At 41.1% G+C, this 22704-nt stretch overlaps 1 protein-coding gene across 1 annotated transcript in view; it reads right to left on the bottom strand.

Moving 5' to 3' along the window:
- LOC127197668 (murinoglobulin-1-like) overlaps positions 1 to 16843 on the bottom strand; it is a 34269-nt gene extending 17426 nt beyond the window's left edge. Inside the window, exons 1-10 of the mRNA XM_051155647.1 lie at positions 16769 to 16843; positions 13722 to 13742; positions 13293 to 13461; positions 12848 to 12932; positions 11732 to 11840; positions 8233 to 8350; positions 7971 to 8080; positions 7128 to 7286; positions 4024 to 4251; positions 3770 to 3842 (exon numbers count right to left, since the gene is read on the bottom strand). Coding sequence (XP_051011604.1) covers positions 3770 to 3842; positions 4024 to 4251; positions 7128 to 7286; positions 7971 to 8080; positions 8233 to 8350; positions 11732 to 11840; positions 12848 to 12932; positions 13293 to 13461; positions 13722 to 13742; positions 16769 to 16843 — 1147 coding nt within the window. The remainder of the gene's footprint in view (positions 1 to 3769; positions 3843 to 4023; positions 4252 to 7127; positions 7287 to 7970; positions 8081 to 8232; positions 8351 to 11731; positions 11841 to 12847; positions 12933 to 13292; positions 13462 to 13721; positions 13743 to 16768) is intronic.
- Positions 16844 to 22704: the final 5861 nt, after the last annotated feature.

Below are 22704 nucleotides of genomic sequence, written 5' to 3'. Positions count from 1 at the left end.
GGAAGAAGTTAGGAAAACTACACCTTTCACGATAGCCACAAGCAATATAAAATATCTGGGAGTAACTCTAACCAAGCAAGTGAAGGACTTATTTGAAAAAACTTTAAATCTCTGAAGAAAGAGATTGAAGATGACATCAGAAGATGGAAGGATCTACCTTGTTCATGGGTTGGGAGAATTAACATAGTAAAAATCTTACCAAAAGCAATTTACAGATTCAATGCAATCCCTATCAAAATACCTACAAAATATTTTGAAGACATTGAAAGATAAATTCTCAACTTCATATGGAGAAACAAAAAGCCTAGAATAGCAAAAACAATCCTATACAATAAAAGGTCCTCTAGAGGATTCTCCATACCTGATCTCAAGCTGTATTATAAAGCAACAGTAATTTAAACAGCATGGTACTGGCACAGCAATAGGCTGGTGGATCCATGGAATCGAATCAAAGACCCAGAGATGAATCCACACACATCTGGTCACTTGACTTTTGTCAAAGAAGCCATAAATGCTTCAATGGAAAAACGATAGCATCTTCAACAAATGGTGCTGGTCTAACTGGACGTATACATGTAGAAAAATGCAATTAGACTCATATTTGTCACCATGCACAAAACTCAAGTCCATGTGGATTAAAGACCTCAACATTAAACCAGACACTTAAGTCAGTTAGAGGAAAAAGTGGGGAAGAGCCTGGAACACATTGGCACAGGAGACAACTTCCTGAACAGAACACCAACAGCCCAGGCCTTAAGGTCAACAATTAATAAATGGGACCTCATGAGGCTGAGAAGCTTCTGTAATGCACTAGACACTGTCAAGAGAACAAAGTGACAGCCTACATACTGGGAAAAGATCTTCACCAACCCTTCATCTGACAAAGGTCTAATATCCAAAATATATGAAGAACTCACAAATTAATCACCATCAAACCAAATAACCCAATAGAGAAATGGGGCCCAGAACCAAACAGAGAATTCTCATCAGAGGACTATCAAATGGTTGAGAAACACTTAAAGAAATGTTCAGTGTCAGCAGTCATCAGAGGAATGCAAACCAAAAGGACACTGAAATTCCATCTTACACCCAGCAGAATGGCTAAAATAAAAAACTCAAATGACACCACATACTGGTGAGGATGTGGAGAAAGAGGAACATTCCTTCATTGCTGGTGGGTATGCAAACTAGTACAACCACTTTGGACATCTCTCTGGGATTTTCTCAGAAAACTGGGAATAGGTCTTGACCCAGCTATTCCACTCCTTGGAATATACCCAGAAAATGCTCCACCACACAACAGGGACATATGCTCAATCATGTTCATAGAAACCTTATTTATAACAGCCAGAACATGGAAACAGTCTAAGTGTCCCTCAGTAGAAGAATGGATAAAGAAACTGTGGTACATTTACACTATGGAATATTACTCAGCTATTAAAAACAAGGAATTTCCAAAATTTGTGGACAAATGGATTGAACTAGAAATTATCATAATGAGTGAGTTCACCCAGAAGCAGAAAGAGTCAAATGGTATATACTCACTTATATCTGGACACTAGCCCAAGGGGCATGTCCCATTAAAGTCTTCACTCACCAGTAAAGTGGGTCAGAGGGGAGGACATCCTATTGTGACTTTAGGTGAGAGAAGCATGGGAGAATGGGGAAATAGAAGGATCCAGCGGGTCCTAGGAACCTACAAGAAGAACATTATGATGTGTGGATCTGGGTCCATGGGTTCTGCTCAAACTATGGCACCAGCCAAGGACAATACGTGCAGTAAACTTTGAACCCCTACCCAGATCTAGCCGATGGACAGGACATGATCCGCCATTGAGTGGAGAGTGAGGTCTGACTCTCATGTGAACTCTGGTGCCCCATTTTTGACCATTTCCCCTTGATGGAGAGGCCTGGTGGCACCCCAGAGAAGGATAGCAGGTTACCAAGAAGAGACTTGATAGCCTATGATCATATATAAAGGGAGGAGGTCCCCGTCCGGCACAGACATAGGGGAGGGGATTAGGGGGAAAGGGGGAGGGAGGGAGGAATGGGAGGATACAAGGGATGGGCTAACAATTAAGATGCAATATGAATAAAGAAATAAATTATTTTAAAAAAAGAGAGTGACAATTGAGTCAAGTTGTGGTAGAACTGAGTAAATGTCATCAGGATACGACAGGGTGATTTCGCACATAAACTCACAGCAGCTATGATTCCCTATCCAAGATCTTGACAACATCAAGTCCTAGGCTAGATCCCATCATGCATGGGGAGGGATTCATGAAGATCAACTTTTAGATGAGGAGCTATTGACAGCTGATAGCTACAGAGGGGAGGAAGAGTCAGATTTCTCCATGGATGCCACCCCTGGTAGACTGTCCATGGTCCAAGGGATGACCCTATAGCACACACACAAACATGGGTAATACTGACCAAACTAAAACACGGAAGACATAAAGTAGGGAAGAATGCTGCAGGATATTTGATCCCGTTGTGGACCCCGAGAATGTGATCTGTAAAAACCTGTTTGATGTTTGGCATGGTTGAACCCTAGCACACACCTTTAAACCAAGAACTTTCTGTTTACTGTAAACAGGTGATTAAGGTGTGGCTCAGACCTAGTACACACCATTAATCTAAGAGTTTTCTGTACACCAGATTTAATAAGCTAAGCTTAGGTCAAGAGTTAGATCAAGAAACCAGCTGACAGGGACTAAGTAGTAAGGAGGGACTTTGAGAGAAGGGTATTTAAGAAAGCAAGCATAAGTAGACTTTTTTGGGATTTGCACTAGCAAGCCTTTGGCCTTGGTTTTTTTTTTGGCCTTTTACTCCTGGGCTGTCAGCTGAGCTAGTGAGCTTTTTGGATTTTTCCTTCTGATACATGAGCTGGGTAGGAAGGTCAGCTGGGCTCTCTCTGCCTTTCTGAAGTGGTAGGTCTTCAGCCCAGCATCTGGCTCCTGAGTCTCCTTTGGTAAAATCAAATGGTTGGGATTTTCAGTTCTATTACACTATGGAAGTGGCTTGGTGGAGGATCCGGGGAGGAGTTGGTGGGGAGTAGTGGGTGGCAGGTATGACTAAAGTACATTATATAAATACATGTAACTTTCAAAGAATAAATAAAATGTCTTTAAAAATAAAAATGCAGAGACTGGAGAGATAGCTCAGAAGTTAAGATCACATGATGCTCCAGGGAAGGAACCACATTTTATTCCCGGCACCCACACCAGACTGCTCAGAACTCTGTAATTCCAGATTCAGGATACCCAGGGGGATCTGATGCCTCTGACCCTGACAGCTTAGTCCCAAGCACCACAGACATAACAATACATAATAAAAATGAATCAAATACACAAAGATCAGTGTAGCTAGAATGGTTTAAGGACCAAGCCTGGCACCCTTCCAATTTTTTGGACAGACACTAAGATAAGACATTTTGCTCTGTTGCAGCTAATCTCTACATGAACACAGAGATTCCTTACTTGGGGAGTATCTTGGTGCACTTTGTGTTTTCAGGTGCTACATCTGCAGAATAGACAGTTTTCACCATTGTTGAATGAGACTCAGTTTAGGAATCTGAGACTTTTTTTCCTGAAGGTCAATGTATGAGTGATAACCTACATTAGATGGCAGAACCCTGAGCTCCTGCTGTGCAGTGTTTACAGAGACTTACAAACATCATGGCATCCTTAATTACTCAGTGATGAGAGTCCACTGGTGAGCATGTGTGGACTCAGTTGGAGACTTGTTGCTGGGTGGGAAAAAAACTTACGGTTTCCTGGGTCTCGTGCCTCCAAGTGGTGAGTGTGGCTTCCAGTTTGGATGATCTTGCCCTGGGCCATGACCTAAAATAAAAAAGTATTTTCCAAGCTTACATCTGTATTTTAGAAGGCTTTCTTCTCACTGATGAGTCTACTGTGTGAGACCCAGGCAGAAATACCCAGCCCGGAACCCAATGTGTCAGGAGAGACGTGGTCAGGAGATGAAAGGATTCTTTGTATTTCTCAGCTTGGAGCCAGAACTCACCAGGTAGTAAAAACTGAGCTCTTTCAGCACTCTCAAGGCAGTCCCTCTCAGAATAAAATGTGCCCGAACTGTGTGACTCTGGCTGCAGGGCAAGATGCCGGCTTCCTTCTCAAGGTAGATGTAGCTCTTGCTGATGGAATAAACACTGTAGGCCACATGGTGTGCTACCCCATATTCTTCTGCCATGCAAGGGAAATTCCCACAAACATATTCCTCCTTGTGGTACACCTGGAGAAGCAACAAATATTGTGCTCAGATTGCATACTCGGCAGAACCTCTCTTCTGTGAATAGCCAGCATATTTTTAATGACTGCGTATTTTGTACATCTTCTTAGAAAGGGAGACAAAATCCCTTAGATGAATTTATGACTGAAGAATTTTTAAAATGGAGGCAAATATTATACCAATGAAGAGATAAAAGTGAAGTTTTCAAGACAAAAGAAGCATTTGTTGAGTACCTAATATATATGAAAGAAATTTTACAAATACAAATTTTAGTGCCTAACAAATATGCAAAATAATTGCAGGACTGAGACATTTTCATACTTTAATATGATGTACTCTGACCATATTCATCCACTTACTACAATCCTATGTTTCTCTCTTCTTTCTTACCAGGGCCTCTCTGCTTTCAGTTCTATTCTTTCCCATGATTCCACATTTGTGGGACAATATGCAATGCTTTATTTTCTCTCCTAGTCTTATAATTTTTTCTTAAGTTGACAATTTCTAAATCCATACATTTCTCTACAGACAAAATGGTTCTTTTTTAATTATATGAGTAAAAGTCTAGTGTGCACATATTTCCACTTTTCTTTATCGGTTCCTCCACTTTGGTGCGTTTCCTCCTTTTGAAGCTTTTCACAATAATATTTCCTCTTTGAAGTTTTGTTCAATTCAGCAATGAGTTTTTTCTACTCTCAGTTTTTATTTTGCTGGGCCCTCTTAATTATTTCTTCAATTCAATTTCTCATTGTTGATCTGTGTGGGTTATCTTTTTTACATCGCATTTGCATCACTTTGGTAGAATATAAATATCCAGAAACTCATTTTCTTTTCCTGATTTTACTAATTTATCAGAATGCAAGCTTTCATACTGTTCTGTAAGAACCCTGTGGATTTCATACTATGTGCTGAAGTGGCCTCCTCTGATTTGCTAATTTGGGTTTTAAATTTCTCTGGGTTTAGACAAGGGCTAGTCAATTTCACTTATCTTTTCAAAGAATCAATTTTGGTTTCATTTGACCTTTTTGTCCTCATCATTATTTTCAGCTATATTTATTATTTCTTTCATTTCATTAGTTTTGTATATGTCTTGTTCTAGTTATGTTAATGCCTGGAGGTGCAGTATTTACTTGATAGCTACGTGATTATTTATGTAGGTATTCACAGTTCTTAGAGTTGAATTCACTATAGACCATACGTATTCTGGTGTGTTTTTATTAAGTCTATAAATTAAAAAGTTACCTTTCTGATATTGTCAATGTTCCACCGATCATTGTCTAGAGAATTATTTAGGGCCAATATATTTGTGTATGCACTCTAGTTTCGGTTGTTATTGATTTACAATTATAGTCTCCTGTGGCATGATAGGATACTATAAATAATTTAAATTCTTTAAATTGGTAAACAATTGCTCCATGATCTAAAATGAGACCTATTTTGAAGAAACCCCCATCAGTTGCTGGGGGGATGTCTATTTCAACACTGTTGAATATAGTATTCTATAGATGGCTGTCAAGGCCATGAGATACAAGGTACAGTTTAATCTGAGATTTATTTTTGACTTTTTTGTATGGATGATACATTTATTAATAAAAATTGCATTTTGAAGTTATTCACTTGTATAATAATTTGTATTTGTACCTATTTGTCCCTTTATGCCTAGTTGTATTTGTTTTTATGATATTTGTTGAACCAACTTTTGGGGGACATATATTTACATGTATATATTCTTGATAAATTATTCACTTTTTAAATGCAATGACTTTATCTTATTTTGGCTTGAAATCTAGCCTAGTGTGTTGATAATGTTTCATTTTTCATATCTATTCTATTTTGACATTACAATTTATACATCTGTAGGGATGGATATAGAACATCTGTTATTATAAGGAGATTTCCTTAATGAATGTCCCTCTCTTAAAGGCATGATTTCTTATAAACCTTTGGAACATGGAGGAAGTTCAATGATTTTGTCAACACCAAACCAAAGCAGGTACGTGAATACAATAAAAAACAATTAAAAATACCTACTATTCCCCAGGGTTCAAAAAATAGAAAGAGGAAAATATAACATAAATTATCAGTTAAAGTTAAAAATTGAGATAAATTTTATTACTAAAGGAGCAAACCAGAGCCTGAGAAACAGAAAAAGAATGAAGATCAGAAAGAAAGGAAATGAGGCCCAAGTGTGAGAAAGAATACCAAGTAACAACACAGTAAAAATCTGAAGTATGTGATGCAATTATTAGAAAAAGACTATTGTGGGCAGAATATGGGGGAGTGGTTCTGGGAGACAGAGAGATAGCAGAGGGAAGAGGATCGAGGGACCTGTGTGAAAATGCAGTAGTGAAATCTCTGACTTTTTTTCTACTCTATTTTTTCTTTTTCTTTTCAGAAACAGGGTTTCTCTGTTGTAGCCTTGGCTGTCCTTGACTCACTTTATAGACCAGGCTGGCCTCGAACTGACAGAGATCTGCCTGCCTTGCCTCCCAAGTGGTGGAATTAAAGGAATGTGCCATCAGGCCCAGCTGAAAATGCCATAATGAAACTTACTTTCTATCTTAATTTTAAAAACAACCAAAAAACAACAAACTCAAAGTTGTGGGGAAGAACAATGAGGATGGAAAAATCGGAAGTTAAAGGTCTTGACTTGAGATATATAAAACTAAATAAAATAAAGAGACTGCAAAATATCATGTTTAAAAAGAATGTGCTCACAACATGTGCTCATATTTTTATTAATGATCAGAAATCTTTTGTGTTTTACCCTAAAATAAGAAAATTTGGCCTGGGACATTTATTTTTCCTCAAATACTCATTGTGGAGTCAAAGCTGTTACAAAGCCTCACCCTGTGTCTTGTGCCCTCATTCCTACTTACTGTGATACTGAGGGAGTGACCCCCAATGCGGCTGGTGTTGATGGAGAACTCTGCCAGGCCATGATTGTCAGTGGTGGTAGCATGGGAGTAGCCAGATTGTACTTTGAAGAAGACTTGCTCATTGGGAATAGGAGTGCCCTGGAGATCCTCGAGGCGGACCTAAATTGAACAAGGAAGAAAAGCATAGTGTAGGTATGGTAATAATACATAGATTATAAGAGAAAAAAACCTGTCTCAGTGTTCTATGAAGATCCAAAAAAAAAAAAAAAAAAAAAAAAAAAAAAAAGTACACCAACTAATTTAACATGCAAAACAATTGTCTTACCAAAATCTAACACTTTCATGTCTACACTAGTAAAACTGTTTGTGCTGTGAAAGCACAGAGGCCCAAAGTATCATATTTGTAACTCTTTATAGATGATTCATACTTACCTGCTACTCATAAGAAACCATTGACAGGTTCTGTGTGAATCTGAAGCAGGTGCTCAGACTCATCACAAGATACTTGTTGGGGCCCTGAGGCTAATAGCACGTATTTATTATGAATTTATCATTAAAGCATAGTGACACTTTGAGGTTTATGGTTTTCAAGTACAGTAGTTATAAATAAAAATATGCTACTTATGTTTTAGATTCATGATTCTTGATGGCCTTTCTAAGTTGAGTTTAATTCTAGGAATAGAAGTTAGGCACTCAAGCATGTGAAGGACAAGTTCTACCAATAAGCTACACCTCTCCTTTGGCAACCAATGACGTCAGGCAAGGTTAACATTGAGCAGAATGGCCCATGGTGAGGAATCACCATACAGCTCAAGAGCATCTATGAACCAAAGAGTACTTTACTTTCACAAGAAAGGGAATCCCGTGTCTAAAGTGTGACTCTGCTTTCACAAATATGAGTTTGGTTATGATTTTTTCAATTTTCGTTGTTCCAGATCCACTGAACTCCAATCCTGAAAAAGAAATTAGCAATAACATTGAAAGCCAGTTAGATAGCTGCTTGCAGTCTATGTCCCTTTTATACATCCTTTATACCACCATCTTCATGTGAACAGGAGTCAATTTTCACAATTTCATTTTCCACATTTTCAGGTTACTCACATACCTGTCCCTTCTTCAATAACCTTTGCATTGACATGAAAATGCTGGGCTCGAATATATGTTTTATTTAGGTTGAACATCGTAATGTTTTCTTCTTGTGTGATGCAGCCTCTGTTGTCTAGCTGATATGCAAGATAAAAACAAGGTGATAGGGTGCACTGGTCAGATCGGTGCTCAACACAAACCTGCATGTGAGGATTTCTTTCAGAAAAATGAATCTTTAGTGTTGTACAGCATGGAGATCTGATCATAAACATGGGACTCAGCTTATGTTATTAGTATCTTTAGTTAGTATTTGTTATTAGCATCAGTATTAGTATTTTTATGTTACTAAGATACTTAGATAAATAGTATTGGAATATCCAATAAAATAATAGGAATAAGCAAATAACTATCAACAACAACCCTAAATATATGTGATTTTAACTCCTTAATAAGAGGCACAGGCTAGCTAGTTAGACTAAACAACACACACACACACACACACACACACACACACACACACACACACACACCCTAAAAATTAAAGGATAGAAAGAGACAGATCAAGAAAATTCAAGGTGAGAAGAGGCAGGAGTATCAATTCTAGTATTTGATAAAGTAGAGCAGACCAAAATCAGTTACAGGAAAACAAAAAGTCACTACCTATTAGTGAAAGGAATAAGCAATGAAAAGAATGCTGAGTAAACTAGTTAATGCATACAGTTTCATAAAAGAAGCACTGTGAAGCAGAGGACAGATAGTTATAGATGGATAATAATGGGCGACTTTAGTACTACACACTCATTGATTGATCATCTGGGCAAAAAATAACTTTCAGAGTGTTGTATAGAAAATTTACCTGAATTAAATATACCACATGGAAGGAGTCTCAGTAAGACTCAGGACACATACAAGACTTATAAGGCTCAGAATGTAAATAACTCGCAAGGCCCCAAAAGTTCTTAAAACTGACAAGACCACGAGGCTATAAATAGGCTAAAAGTATTCACGTCTACCAAATCAGCCCCATAGAGAATTCTAGAAACAATACTTTGGACTGAAGAGGAGAACAAGCATAGCTAAGAGGTTACATTAAAAAAAATGAATGAAGCTACAATTACTAAAACATAAAATAGAATTAAACACAAATAGCAACAACAACAACATAACAGCAATCAACATAGACTTTTCAATACAGAATCACCAGACTTAAATGACACCATATATCAAATGGACCTAACAGATATCTATAACATACCACCTAATCACCGAGAAATATTTATTCTTTTTTTTCAAATATTTATTCTTTGAAGCAATGAAAGGAAGTTTCTCTAAAATAGACCAGTTAGTGAGATACAAAGCAAAACTGAATAAATACAGAAAAATTGAAATAACCTAGTGTGTCCTATCTGACCACAGTACAAGAAAGTTTAAAATCAATAGCAAAATAATTTCTAGAAATTACATAAATTCATAGAAATTAAACAACACCACTGAATAAAAACGAATCAAAGAAGAACTCAAGAAAGGGAAAATTAAAAATACTGTAGTTAAATGAAAATGAAAACATAACATAACAAAACCTCTGGATCACATGCAAAGCTGTCCCAAGAGGAACATTTATAGTTCTGAGTGCTGATACAAAAAAAGAAATGACACAAATAAATGACTTAAGGATACAAAACAAGGAATTAAAAAGAGAAAGATGAAACCAAACAGCTTTAGCAGATTGGAAGGAATAACAAAAAACCAGAGCAGAAATTAGAAACAGAAATAAAGAATACAAAGAATCAATGAGTCTAAGAGATGGTTATTTAAGAAGAGAAGATCAAGAGACCTCTGGAACAATTAACCAAGAGAGGAGGGAGGGTGGGGGAAAAGGAGGAAGGGAGGAAGGGAGGAAGGGAGGAAGGGAGAAGAGAGGGTGGGGAGACTCAACTCCAACAGATACACCTTCAACATAACTTGTACATCAAAGGACCAGGGAGAAACATGAAACAAGGATCAGAAAGACCGTAGAAGACCAGAATGCCTGTAGCAAAAACAGTGCCTTTCAGACACAACAGGAAAAAGACACCCATATAATTCTCAACCACGTGGTTGCCAGAACAAGACTTAGAGAGCAGTAAAAACCAGTTAACCTGCCAGTGTGGTGAAAGGGGGAAATTCCACAAAGCCCCACTCCTAGATCAAGAGCTACAGGTAATCAATGGCTGCTGAGAATGATTGAGATAAACATAAAAGTCTGTGGGAGTCAGGAGTGGCCTGGCTCTACAGATAGCACAGAGGTTACCCAAACTGTTGTAAAGTCCAAGTGACATCTCCCATAAGGAAGGGTTTTATTGGCTGAAAAAAGCACTCAAGAGAAAGATCTAGAAAGGATGAGTCTGGTATAGACTCAGGCGTGGCCTGACTCTACAGATATAGGTCATCAGGTCACTAATTATATCTATTCCCAACTTTTGGGGTGGAAACAGGTATACATCTCTTCCATTGAGGAGACACCCCACATGTTTAACATTACTGGATTCCTTAATACTTGTCTGTGAGCAGAGGACCTCATGCCCTGTGCACTTCATATGCTGTGGATGAACTACAACCTGGTGTAGAAGCACCCCAGAAAATGAAAGGACCACATGAGCAGCTCTCAGGAATACATAAAAGGAAGCTTTACCAGCATACCAAAATGCATTCATATACATGCTTGTAATTTATGTGATTCACATACAAGTGAGTCTATCAACTGATGAGTGGACATTCAAAACTGAAGAAGAGAACAGTATGGGCATGGAGCTTATCACCTTTCACAAGGTGTACCAGACTCATGAACACGACAGTGCATGTCTTCTGTCTTATGTGAGGATGAAACAAAACAAAACAAGAAAGACAGCAGAATAGAAGTTGTTCCATTTGGGAAGAGGAAGGGTCTGGCAGGAGGAGGAGGAGTGGAGAGAATCAGGTAGGTAATGAAGAAAGCAATCAAGTATGTAATACACGTGAATGAATATGCTGTAAAGAAGCCTATTGTTTCATGTGTAATATATGTACATTTTATATGTGCTAATTAAAATATTCTTTCAAAGAATAGTCTGTAAGGTATGAAAGTAGTGGAGGCTACATAGGAAGAGGAGAAGGACACAGAGGAGCGAGGACACAAGACAGCAGAGGTGGCAGTGGGACAAGGGAATATGGTTAAAATACATGATAACTCACGTGTGAATATGCCATAATCCTACTATTTTGTACAATGACTATATACAAAAATGAATGTGGTGGCCAAGTAAAGTTGTTGAAACATCCTATTAATACTAGTAGGCTCCAGGACTATCCCTTTTGTTAGTGAGGGGGTCCTGGAGCTTGCACACATGCCTGGCTAGGGTTTCATCACTGAACTACATGCCAGGGCCCCGAACATCCTCTTTCAATATCTGAGGATGCATTTCCTCTCAGCTTTGCTGTCTGCATTTCTGTGATAGTTAACCCTGGGTATAAAAACAGGCCTTTGAACAGTTTTCACTTACCTGGTAACTGACTTCTTTGCATTCATTCTTCTCCTTGAAGCTGAAGTCCTGGCTTTTATGGCATATGCTTATGTTTACATGTCCTGGGACAGGCTTCCCATAGGTATACCTGTCAGAACATAAGTTCACACAGACCAGGGATCTTTGTAAAGCAGAGACCCACCATCTTCCCACCCATAGTCCTCACTGCCAACTTGTAACAGATGGACTGTGTCTAGCATCATAGTGACAGCACATATGGTCCATTATTACCACCTGATACTTTAAAAGTATATATTAAGGATTTAGTCCTGCTAAGAACCTACAGGAGACACGCGTTTATCACTTTCGTGGTTCTGAAAAAATTGACTAACCAAATCACGACCCTCGGCTAGTCAGTGAGGGTGCTTCTATTCAGCTGAGATGAATGGGGAGCATGGGAGAATGACTCAGAGCTGTTTTGCACAGTTCCTCAATCTTTTCCCTTCTTTCTTGCCATGTTTGTTTTTAAGCATGTTTATTATGTTTTTAATGACAAGCAAATGTAAGCTAAGGTGTGTCTCTTCTGTTTGATTCGGACACATTTTCAAATTTCTCTAGTGTGGTTTGACTTATGCTGACTCCAGACTTAAGTGGCAATTCTACTTCCTGTAGTACAATATTCTTAATTATCAGGTATGGAAATGCACGTAGAAAAACCATGCTGATAATCAGTTAAACTTGGGCAGTAGTAACTGGAGCTGGAGTCAGATTGGGAGCTCTTGTTTTTCTGTTCTTTCTGTCAACCGATAATAGGTCAACAAGATGCCATAATTCAATGCTTGAATTCTCATTACATGGGTCAGTGGAACTTATTAGGCACCTTCATGTCTCTGAAGAGAGGGGCTCTACCACCTCACACAATTGAGCTTATCATTGGTGTCATCAGATTTAACATCAGCAACATATGCAAGTGAGCAGGAATTGACACAGGGCAGTAAGGGCAAGGAAGAAGAGACGAGCACCAGAGGGGAACATTCTAGAGGGTAGGGCAGGGCCTTCATATTTCTACATGGTGTACAATGAGGCATTATCCTGGGTGTTTTCTGGGTCCAAGTTCATTCTTAAGAATAGAAGAACAAAAATCAGATAACTCACACTCCACATACAGTCACATTCATTTTTTCATCCTTTATAGAGATGGCCTTTGGGACCTTGACTCGAACTTCAAATTTGGGAAGCACTATTGGGAGAGAGAGAAAAAATTCAGGGAAATGACTTTCCTAGTTGCCTAAATGGCCAGTGTCTGCGCAGAAATGGTGATTTCACATTATGAAGGTAACCCCTCTCCTCCACTAAACTTAGATGTTGAATGACTACAGATTATGTCAGTTCTTGCACATCACAGAGATATCTACTTAAGTAGGAAAACCAAAGTATTTGCTTCTGAAAACCCCAGAACTTTCTAGAAAGTCCATGTGGCTAGAGTTAGATGAAACCCAGCCTTACATATTTGGAACTCAATTTGTTCAAAACCACTCATCCCATGGTAACTGGAAACTCATGGCATCTGCTTTTTCTCGCCAGTCTTCCTGATCCCTACCAAATTCCTCCACGGTGAAGGGGTGCTGTTTCTTCACTCCTGATTGGTTTAGTATCACTATCTTGTAGGAGCCCTGGATGGGCTCTGATGACAGGCTGAAAGACAGTTGCTTGAACCCGTTCTCTGTGTTGATATCCCGCCACTGCATAATTCGGTTCATCTTTGGATCCTGTGAACCAGGTTTTACATGGTCTTAGTCATTAAAGTACTAAGTACAACACATCTCATGGTGGCAATGTGCTCATGATGGAAGTATTTGGGAGCTTGCTAGTATTCTAATGGGGAAAGGAAAAAGAAAGATAATGTGGGATATAATAAACCAGTTATCTTGAATGGCAGAAGGTGACTGACCCAGACTACAACATTCCAATATCAAGGTACTTCCAGTGATTGATTTCTCTCTAAATATGAAACATTTAAGTTTCTTACCTCAATGTAAGCCAGAGGAAACTGAAATGAAAGGAAAAACAATGTTAGTTTAGAACAAGGGGTCACTGCCTATATGGTAAACCTGCCTGCAAAATATTTACGTTATGATTCATATCAGTAGCAAAGTTACAGTTATGAAGTAGCAATAAAAATAATTTTATGGTTGGGGTCACAACAACATGAAGAGTTATATTAAACAGCCACAGCATTAGGAAGGTTGAGAACCATGGGGTTAGAAATTTCACAAATACAACAAATTCAATAGATTTAATAGAATGGGCTTTAGGACATGAGTTTCAGCCAGATTTTGGTGAACTTAATATCCAGTAACAAAGTCAATATGATACCAACTAACAACCATGGAGGCATTTTAAGTGTATGTTCTAGAATTAGTTGAGTCACATGAAACACTCCATGGAGAAATGGAACTGTGGGACATTATCAGTACGATTTCTCTGATCTGCTTTCAGACACACCCTGAGCTTTCACAGTGTGGAGATTACAGAATTTTGCTGTTCAGATCAGGAATATTTGTAGTGTGAAGTAGGGTTATTCATTTAAAATATATCCATTCACAATGTATAACTTGGGGGTGTCCTGGGCAAGGCACTGGCTTCCCATTTCTTGTCTATTGAGCTACAAAGGGATTAGCATGTGTACTCAATATACACCTCCTGAACACAGTTCAACAGAACAAACTCCTGCCTGACTCCTGCCTGAGAAATACCAAGAAGAAAAGGGCTCAATAGCTGCTCTTGCTTCAGAGGAGAATTGCTGCTGACTAAGGCAAGAACTGCATGTTCAGGGGTTTTGCAGGCGACATGTTTCTTGTTGGTTAGGTGATGTCTATACAGTAAAGACAGACAGTGGCAAAGTCATTTAAGGTTCTGTAGTAACTGAGGTGTCTGAAGAGGCAAACTTATCTCTGGTGAGCATAAGCTCAAAAAAGACAGTCATAGCAGTGTCTGGTGGTGCAAGCCTATAAGCCCAGCACTCAGGAAAGCAGAGGCAGGTGGATCTCAGTGAGATTGAGGCCAGCCTGGTCTACAAAGCAAATCCAGGATATCTAAGGATATACAGGGAAACCCTGTCTGGAAAAGAAGAAGAGGAAGAAGAAGAAGAAGAAGAAGAAGAAGAAGAAGAGGAAGAAGAAGAAGAAGAAGAAGAAGAGGAAGAAGAGGAAGGAGAAGAACGAGTGTTGGGGACAAAGGGCCATATGGCCAATGTTCAGCCATCTTGCCCAAGTCTGCACCTTTAAGTCTCTGTCTTTCCCAGATCTTGCCTTTCACCAGAAACTAGCTGACCCTGTTGTGAGTCAGCAGCTAAAGACAGATAGGGATGGAGCGACCCTGTTGTGAGTCAACAGTTAGACTAAAACTAGATGAAGATAAAACAAGATACCCTGTGTGGCAGGATATTATGACCCTGCCTGGAATTTCCTATGTTTTGAGAAAGGCCTGCATTTCTGTTGCTATAGCAATATGCTCCCCTGCCTTCTGAATTATAAAAGCTACTGCCTGACTAATAAAGTTTGAGAGTTTGATCAATCAGACTTGCTTTCCTTTCTTGTGTCTTGCATTCTCAATAGGTGACCTCCCTCCCGAGTTTTAGTAGAACCCTGCGGGTCTGGTCAGCTGGCACTCTTCAAGGACCGGCCGGTCACCCTGGATCACTCCGGACTTCGTGCTTGTGAGACAGATCGACTTGGATTGCCACGGAATACCCACCCATGAGACAGATCAGCTTGCATCGCGACGACTTCCCAATCGTTAGACATCTCGAACTAGGTAAACGGCGGCAATACACATATGGGACAATCACTTAGCAAACATGAATTATTTATCAAGGGACTTAAAAGCTCCCTCAAGACATGAGGAACGCGGGTTAAGAAAAAAGACTTAGTAAATTTCTTTCTCTTTATTAATGATATTTGCCCTTGGTTTCCCCAAGAAGGCACTGTGGATGAAAAACGTTGGCAACGGGTGGGGGATTGCCTTCGTGATTATTACAAGTCCTTTGGACCCGAGAAGGTCCAGGTGTCTGTTGTATCTTACTGGAATCTCATTAATGATATTGTTCAGGTTCATCATTTCCAACCCGACGCTAATGAGGTTATTCGGGCTTCAGAGGAGTATCTTAAATCTCATAGCGAAAGACAGACTCCCATCCCTTCCCTGGCACCTTCTAAATGCCCTTGTTTCTGTTTCTATTCCAATGCCTGCTTATGCTAAAGAAGGGGCGGGCTTTAACCCTCTGCTGCCTGCCCCTCCATAGTCAATTTATCCTGTCTTAAAGGGTCTCCAACAACCTTTCCTGTTGGTCTTTCCTGACACTACACCCCTCTCTCCTGAAGAGGAAGTTAATTTTGAGGAACAGATTGCTCAATATGATTCAGACTGGCCACCTGTAACGACTCCCCAGGTTGGGCCACCACCCTTTAAAGTTTTCCCAACCTTTTGTGCTCCTGCAATGACTGGCGATTTTTAAGGTAAAAGATCTTGCTCGCCAGGCCACAGTCAAACTGACACGGGAAATTCAATCTTAAAAAAACAAAAACCAAAACCCAAAAAACCTGCTTCAAGTAAAAAAAGAACATGCACAGCTCCTTCGTGAACTTAAAAATTTAGAAACCACCCTAAAATCTCCTTCGTGGGGGCCCCTCAAGACCCCTAAAACCACTCTCCAAGCTTATCCTGTCACTAGCTCCCAAATGCAAGGCTCGGAGGATTCCCCGGTCTGACTTTAGCAGGACTCCACCGCAGGCTTCTGCTAATACCCTAGCTTCTCCCCGCTGACCCCCGACCCCCATCGGGTGACGATGATATCTCAAAACTCTCGGAGGAGGACGAGGAACCAGAGATTGCAGAAACACAAGGTCTTGGGGCAGCTGCTGCTCCTGGTCAGCATTATCATCGCTTAAAATTTAAACATATGAAGGATCTTAAAAGTGCCATTACCGCTTACGATCCCATCACTCCTTTTACACTTTCGCTTTTAGAATCTCTCAGTGGGGATTGGCTTACCCCCAATGATTGGCACTTTCTTACCAAAGCTACCCTCTCTCGGGTGAATATTTGCTCTGGAAAGCAGATTTCCACGATAGATGCAGTGGTTTCGCACATCGCAACATTGCGGCTCATGGCGAATCCAAGACCTGGAATGTTCAGAAGTTACTGGGACCGCCTCCTTACAACACCAATGAGGTGCAAGCTCAGTTTCCACCTGGGCTGCTTAATCAAATTCAACAGGCTGCCTTATGTGCTTCGCAGACCCCCTCTCATCCAAGAAGTCTGCAACAACTTCCCTGTCCAAAGTAAGACAGGGCCCCCAGGAACCCTACAAGAATTTGTCGGCCGCCTAACTGAAGCCGCTGAACACCTTCTTGGCAAAGATGAAACTGATAGTGAATTTATCCTACAACTTGCTTTTGAAAATGCTAATACACTTGACAAGTGGCTTTATGTCCTCACTGCCATGGCAAAACTCTCTCTGATTTCATTAAACTCTGTTCTGATGTTGACCCGGTCTCTCGCAATGTAGGGATTGCTATAGGGCCAGCTCTTAGGGATTTTTTCTCAGGGGAACAGATGTAAGGCTTGCTTTAACTGTAAACAGCCTGGACATTTCTTAAAAGACTGCATCGTTCCCCAGTCCAGCGACCACCCCCACCCTTTCTCTGCCCTAAATACAAGAGGGGCAAACACTGGGCCATTGACTGTCACTCTAGGACAGATGCCCAAGAAAATCCCCTACCTCAGAGACAGGGAAACTTCTTACAGGGTCCACCCCAGGGCCCCAGAACTCATTCAGGACAGAACCCTGGGGTTGTGAGGTTCCTCCCCCAATCAGCTCTTAGCCACAGCGCTCCATTTCTGCCCACTTCTGGGCAACTGCAGGCAGCTCAGTGCTGGACTTCTGTCCCGCCTCCCGGTCATTATTAACCCCTGAAATGGGAACTGTAATTCTCCCCACCTGAGTGTTCGGCCCAATGCCACAAGGCACATTCAGTCTTATATTGGGACGCGCTAGCACCTCAGTCCAAGGGCTTCACATGCACCCCGGAGTTGTTGATGGTGATTATACTGGGGAAATTAAACTCATGGCTGCTGCTCTTCAAGGCCTCATCACGGTCATGCCCAACCAAAGGATGGCCCAATTAATCCTTCTTCCCCTCACTCCCACCAACCCTCAATTCCAATAGCACAAGGGTGCCAACGGACTTGGCTCCTCTGACACCTATTGGGTACAGGCAATCACCCAAGACAGACCTCTGCTTCATTTAAAATTAAATGGCAAAGCCTTTGAGGGCATTCTGGATACTGGCGTGGATGCCAGCATTATCTCAGAGAAGGACTGGCTCCCCTATTGGCCATTAACTGCCTCCTTGACCCACCTTAAGGGCATTGGCCAAGCCTCTAACCCCATGCAAAGCTCTGTATTCCTTACCTGAGAAGATGAACAGGGCAACTAGGGCACAGTACAACCCTATGTGGTCCCAAATCTGCCTGTTAACCTCTGGGGAAAAGACATTCTCTCACAAATGAAACTTATTATGTGTAGCTCAGATGAAATTGTCACTCACCAAATGCTTGCACAGGGGTTTCTCCCAGGACAAGGTCTGGGAAAGGCCTCCCAGGGCATTAAAGATCCAGGTTGTAAAAAGACCTGATCGTGCTAGACTAGGATATGAAAAATTTCCCTAGTGGCTATTGACAAGCCTGTATCCCATGCAGATAAGATCTCCTGGAAAACCACAGAGCCTGTATAGGTTGATCAATGGCCCTTAACTTCTGAAAAATTGGCCGCAGCCTCACTGTTAGTACAGGAACAACTTGATGCTGGCCACATTGAGCCTACCACCTCTTCCTGGAATACTCTCATTTTTGTTATAAAAAAGAAGTCAGGAAAATGGAGGTTGCTTCAGGATCTTAGGTAAATTAACAAAGTCACGGTCCCTATGGGGGCTCTTCAACCTGGCCTCCCATCCCTGTTGCAATTCCCATAGGCTACTATAAAATTGTGATTGATTCAAAAGGCTGCTTTTTTACTATCCCTCTTCATCCCGACGATCGGCAACATTTTGCCTTTAGCTTGCCAGTGGTAAATTTCAAAGGTCTGATGTGTAGTTTTCAATGGAAGGTACTGCCCTAAGGGATGGCCAACAGCCGTACGTTATGTCAAAAGTTTGTTGCCCAGGTTGTTGACCCACTCAGGCTTGAATGGCCCTCAATATATCTAATTCATTACATGGATGATATTTTGCTGGCAGGCCCTAAGCCTGATGAGCTCCTTGCCTGTTCTCAATCCCTCTTTCAATCCCTCACTAAGGCTGGACATCAAATAGCTCCTGATAAGATCCAGTTAAAACCTCCTTATCTGTTCTTGGGCTTTGAACTTTTCCAAAATAAAATCCTTTCACAAAATATCCAATTGCAAACATCGTTTACAAACATTAAATGATTTTCTTTTTTTTTTGTCTTTAAAATTTTTTTTATTAATTTATTCTTGTTACATCTCAATGGTTATCCCATCCCTTGTATCCTCCCATTCTTCTCACCCCCCATTTTCCCATTATTCCCCTCCCCTATGACTGTTCCTGAGGGGGATTACTCCCCCTGTATATGCTCATAGGGTATCAAGTCTCTTCTTGGCAACCTGCTGTCCTTCCTCTGGGTGCACCAGGTCTCCCCCTCCAGGGGACATGGTCAAATGTGAGGCACCAGAGTACGTGGGAAAGTCATATCCCACTCTCCACTCAACTGTGGAGAATGTTCTGACCGTTGGCTAGATCTGGGTAGGGGCTTAAAGTTTACCACCTGTATTGTCTTTGGCTGGTGCCTTAGTTTGAGCGGGACACCTAGGCCCAAATCTACCTATCATAATGTTCTACTTGTAGGTTTCTAGGACCCTCTGGATCCTTCTACTTTGCTATTCTCCCATGCTTCTCTCATTTAGAGTCCCAATAGGATGTCCTCCCCTCTGTCCCAGTTTCCTGGTAAGCTCTGAGATTCCATCTTACACCCATCAGAATGGCTAAGATAAAAAATTCAAGTGACACCACATGCTGGCGAGGATGTGGGGAGAGAGGAACACTCCTTCATTGCTGGTGGGAACGCAAACCAGTACAGCCACTTTGGAAATCTTTCTGGTGCTATCTCAGAAAAAATGGGAATAGGGCTTCCTCAAGACCCAGCTATTCCAGTCCTTGGAATATACCCAGAAGATGCTCCAGCACACAACAAGAAAATTTGCTCAACCATGTTCATAGCAGCCTTATTCATAATAGCCAGAACATGGAAACAGCCTAAGTGTCCACCAGCAGAAGAATGGATAAGGAAACTGTGGTACATATACACTATGGAATACTACTCAGCTATTAAAAACAAGGAATTCCTGAAATTTGTGAACAAATGGATTGAGCTAGAAATGATCATAATGAGTGAGTTAACCCAGAAGCAGAAAGAATCAAATGGTATATACTCACTTATATCTGCATACTAGCCCAAGGGGCATGTCCCATGACAGCCTTCACTTACCAGAAAACTGGGACAGAGGGGAGGACATCCTATTAAATGATTTTCAAATACTCCTAGGAAACATTAATTGGCTTTGGCTCTACCTCAAAGTTACCACTGGAGAACTTAAGCCTCTGTTTGGGATTCTCAAGGGAAATCCCGACCCCCTCAGCACAGGAGTTCTTAAAAAAGGTAGAGGCTGCAATATTAAATCAAAGGATTACTTTTGTTTCCTGTGACTCGCCTTTCTTCCTAACTGTTTGTGCCACTGAGCATGTCCCCACTGGTGTTTTCTGGCAAAACAATGGCCCCTTATTTTGGGTACATCTCCCCCCTTCACCACCCAAGATTCTCACCCCCTATACTTACTCGGTCGCTGAACTAATTAGAATTGGCTGTGAACAAGGTCGTAAAACATTTGGCAAAGACCCTGATAAAATTATTCTCCCCTACTCCTCTTCTCAAGTTTTGTGGCTGATTCAAAATGATGACCACTGGGCTATTTCCTGTATCACTTTTCAGGGCACCTTTGACAGTCATTACCCTGCCAATCGCCTCATTCAGTTTTTAAGAACCCAGCCTCTAGTCTTCCCCATTATGATCTCACCTCAGCCCCTCCCTTAGGCGACCCTAGTTTTCACTGATGGCTCATTGAACGGAATTGCAGCCTTTACTATTGATAACACAACCTTATCCCTTTCCTCTCCATATTGATCAGCTCAACTAGTGGAGCTTTTCGCTGTACTCCAAGTCTTTAGACAACTTCCTGACACCGCCTTCAACCTTTGTACGGATAGTGCCTATATTGCTCAGTCCATTCCCCTCTTAGAAACAGTACCCTATATAAATCCCACTACCAATGCTTTGCCTCTCTTCACATCCATTCAAAGTTGTATTCACTCTCGACAGCTCCCTTTCTTTATAGGACACATTTGTGCTCACTCTGGTCTGCCTGGTCCCTTAGCAGAGGGTAATGCATTAACAGATAGGGCTACTTGGCTTGCTCTTCTTGTGGAAGTCGACCCACTCACTCAAGCTCAAAAAGCCCATGCCTTGCTCATACTCTCTGTCTCCTTTTTGGTATCACCCAGGAACAAGCCTGTCAAATTGTCAAACAGTGTGCCAACTGTGTCACACTCTTGCCAACTCCTCATTTTGGAGTCAACCCCAGAGGCCTAACCCCTGGTGAAATTTGGCAGATGGATGTTACTCACATCCCTTCCTTTGGTAATCTTAAGTATGTCCATGTTACTATTGATACCTTCAGCAGCTTTATTTTTGCCAGCCTCCATACTGCAGAAGCTTCTAAGAATGTCATTGCTCACTTTCTTGCTTGCCTTGGCACACTGGGAAAGCCTAGGGTAATCAGAACTGACAATGGCCCTGGTTACACTGGAAAAAAGTTTCAAGACTTTTGTCATCAATTACACATTAAACATGTCACAGGAATACCTTATAACCCACAAGGTCAGGGTATTGTGGAAAGAGCCAATCAAACACTTAAAAATACCCTCCAAAAATTAAAAGAGGGGGGGGGTTATATCCCATGAAAGGCTCACCCAGGAACATCCTTCACCATGCATTGTTTGTGCTTAATTTCTTGACTTTGGATGCCCATGACACGTCTGCTGCCGGTCGCCTTTGGCATCCTGGAATCAATATTGACTATGACAAAGTCAGATGGAAAGATCCCCTTACTCACAAATGGAATGGACCAGACCCAGCCCTTATCTGGGGAAGAGGTTCGTGTGCATATATGATACCAAGGAGGGAGCAGCCTGATGGCTGCCTGAGAGGCTGGTCAAATAAATTGATACTCTTCCTCCCAATCATCTTGATGATGTCGACCAACATATAAATGATCAGGAAATCCAGGGTGGGAGACCCCTCTGAGATCCTTTTTCTTCTCTTACAGATGAGGCTTCTTTGGATAATATGCTTTGGGATGCTGTTGAGAGGCCAGAAGGTGATTTCCAATCAAGAGGACAACCCTCATCAACCAGTATTACAAACCTGGTCTGTATTGTCAACACTGGGAGATACCATCTGGTCTATCACTGGAGATCATCCCTTATGGACCTGGTGGCCAGACCTAACCTCAGATATTTGTAAACTTGTAGCCAGACTTGCTACTTGGGACATTCCAAATCATGAGGACAATTTAAGCCCTCCAGCTGAAAAAACTTGTGTCCCAAATGGGCTAGGAGGCTCCTATGGATGCTCTGGACAATTTTATAGAGTCAGTCTCTGAGCAGCCCAGTTCTATGTCTGACCAGGACAGGGCCTTATGAGAACCCAACAACATAAATGTGGGGGAGCATCTGATTATTATTGTAAAGCCTGGGGATGTGAGACCACAGGTGATGCTTACTGGAAGCCCACTTTGTCCTGGGACCTAATCACTGTAAAACGTAACAGCTCTTAAGACCCTGCAAACTTAGGAGAAAGAAATTATTATAAGTACCTTG

This window comes from Acomys russatus, chromosome 13 (assembly GCF_903995435.1).
Source record: "Acomys russatus chromosome 13, mAcoRus1.1, whole genome shotgun sequence".
Lineage (NCBI taxonomy): Eukaryota > Metazoa > Chordata > Mammalia > Rodentia > Muridae > Acomys > Acomys russatus.
This window is presented reverse-complemented; position numbering and strand designations above follow the sequence as displayed.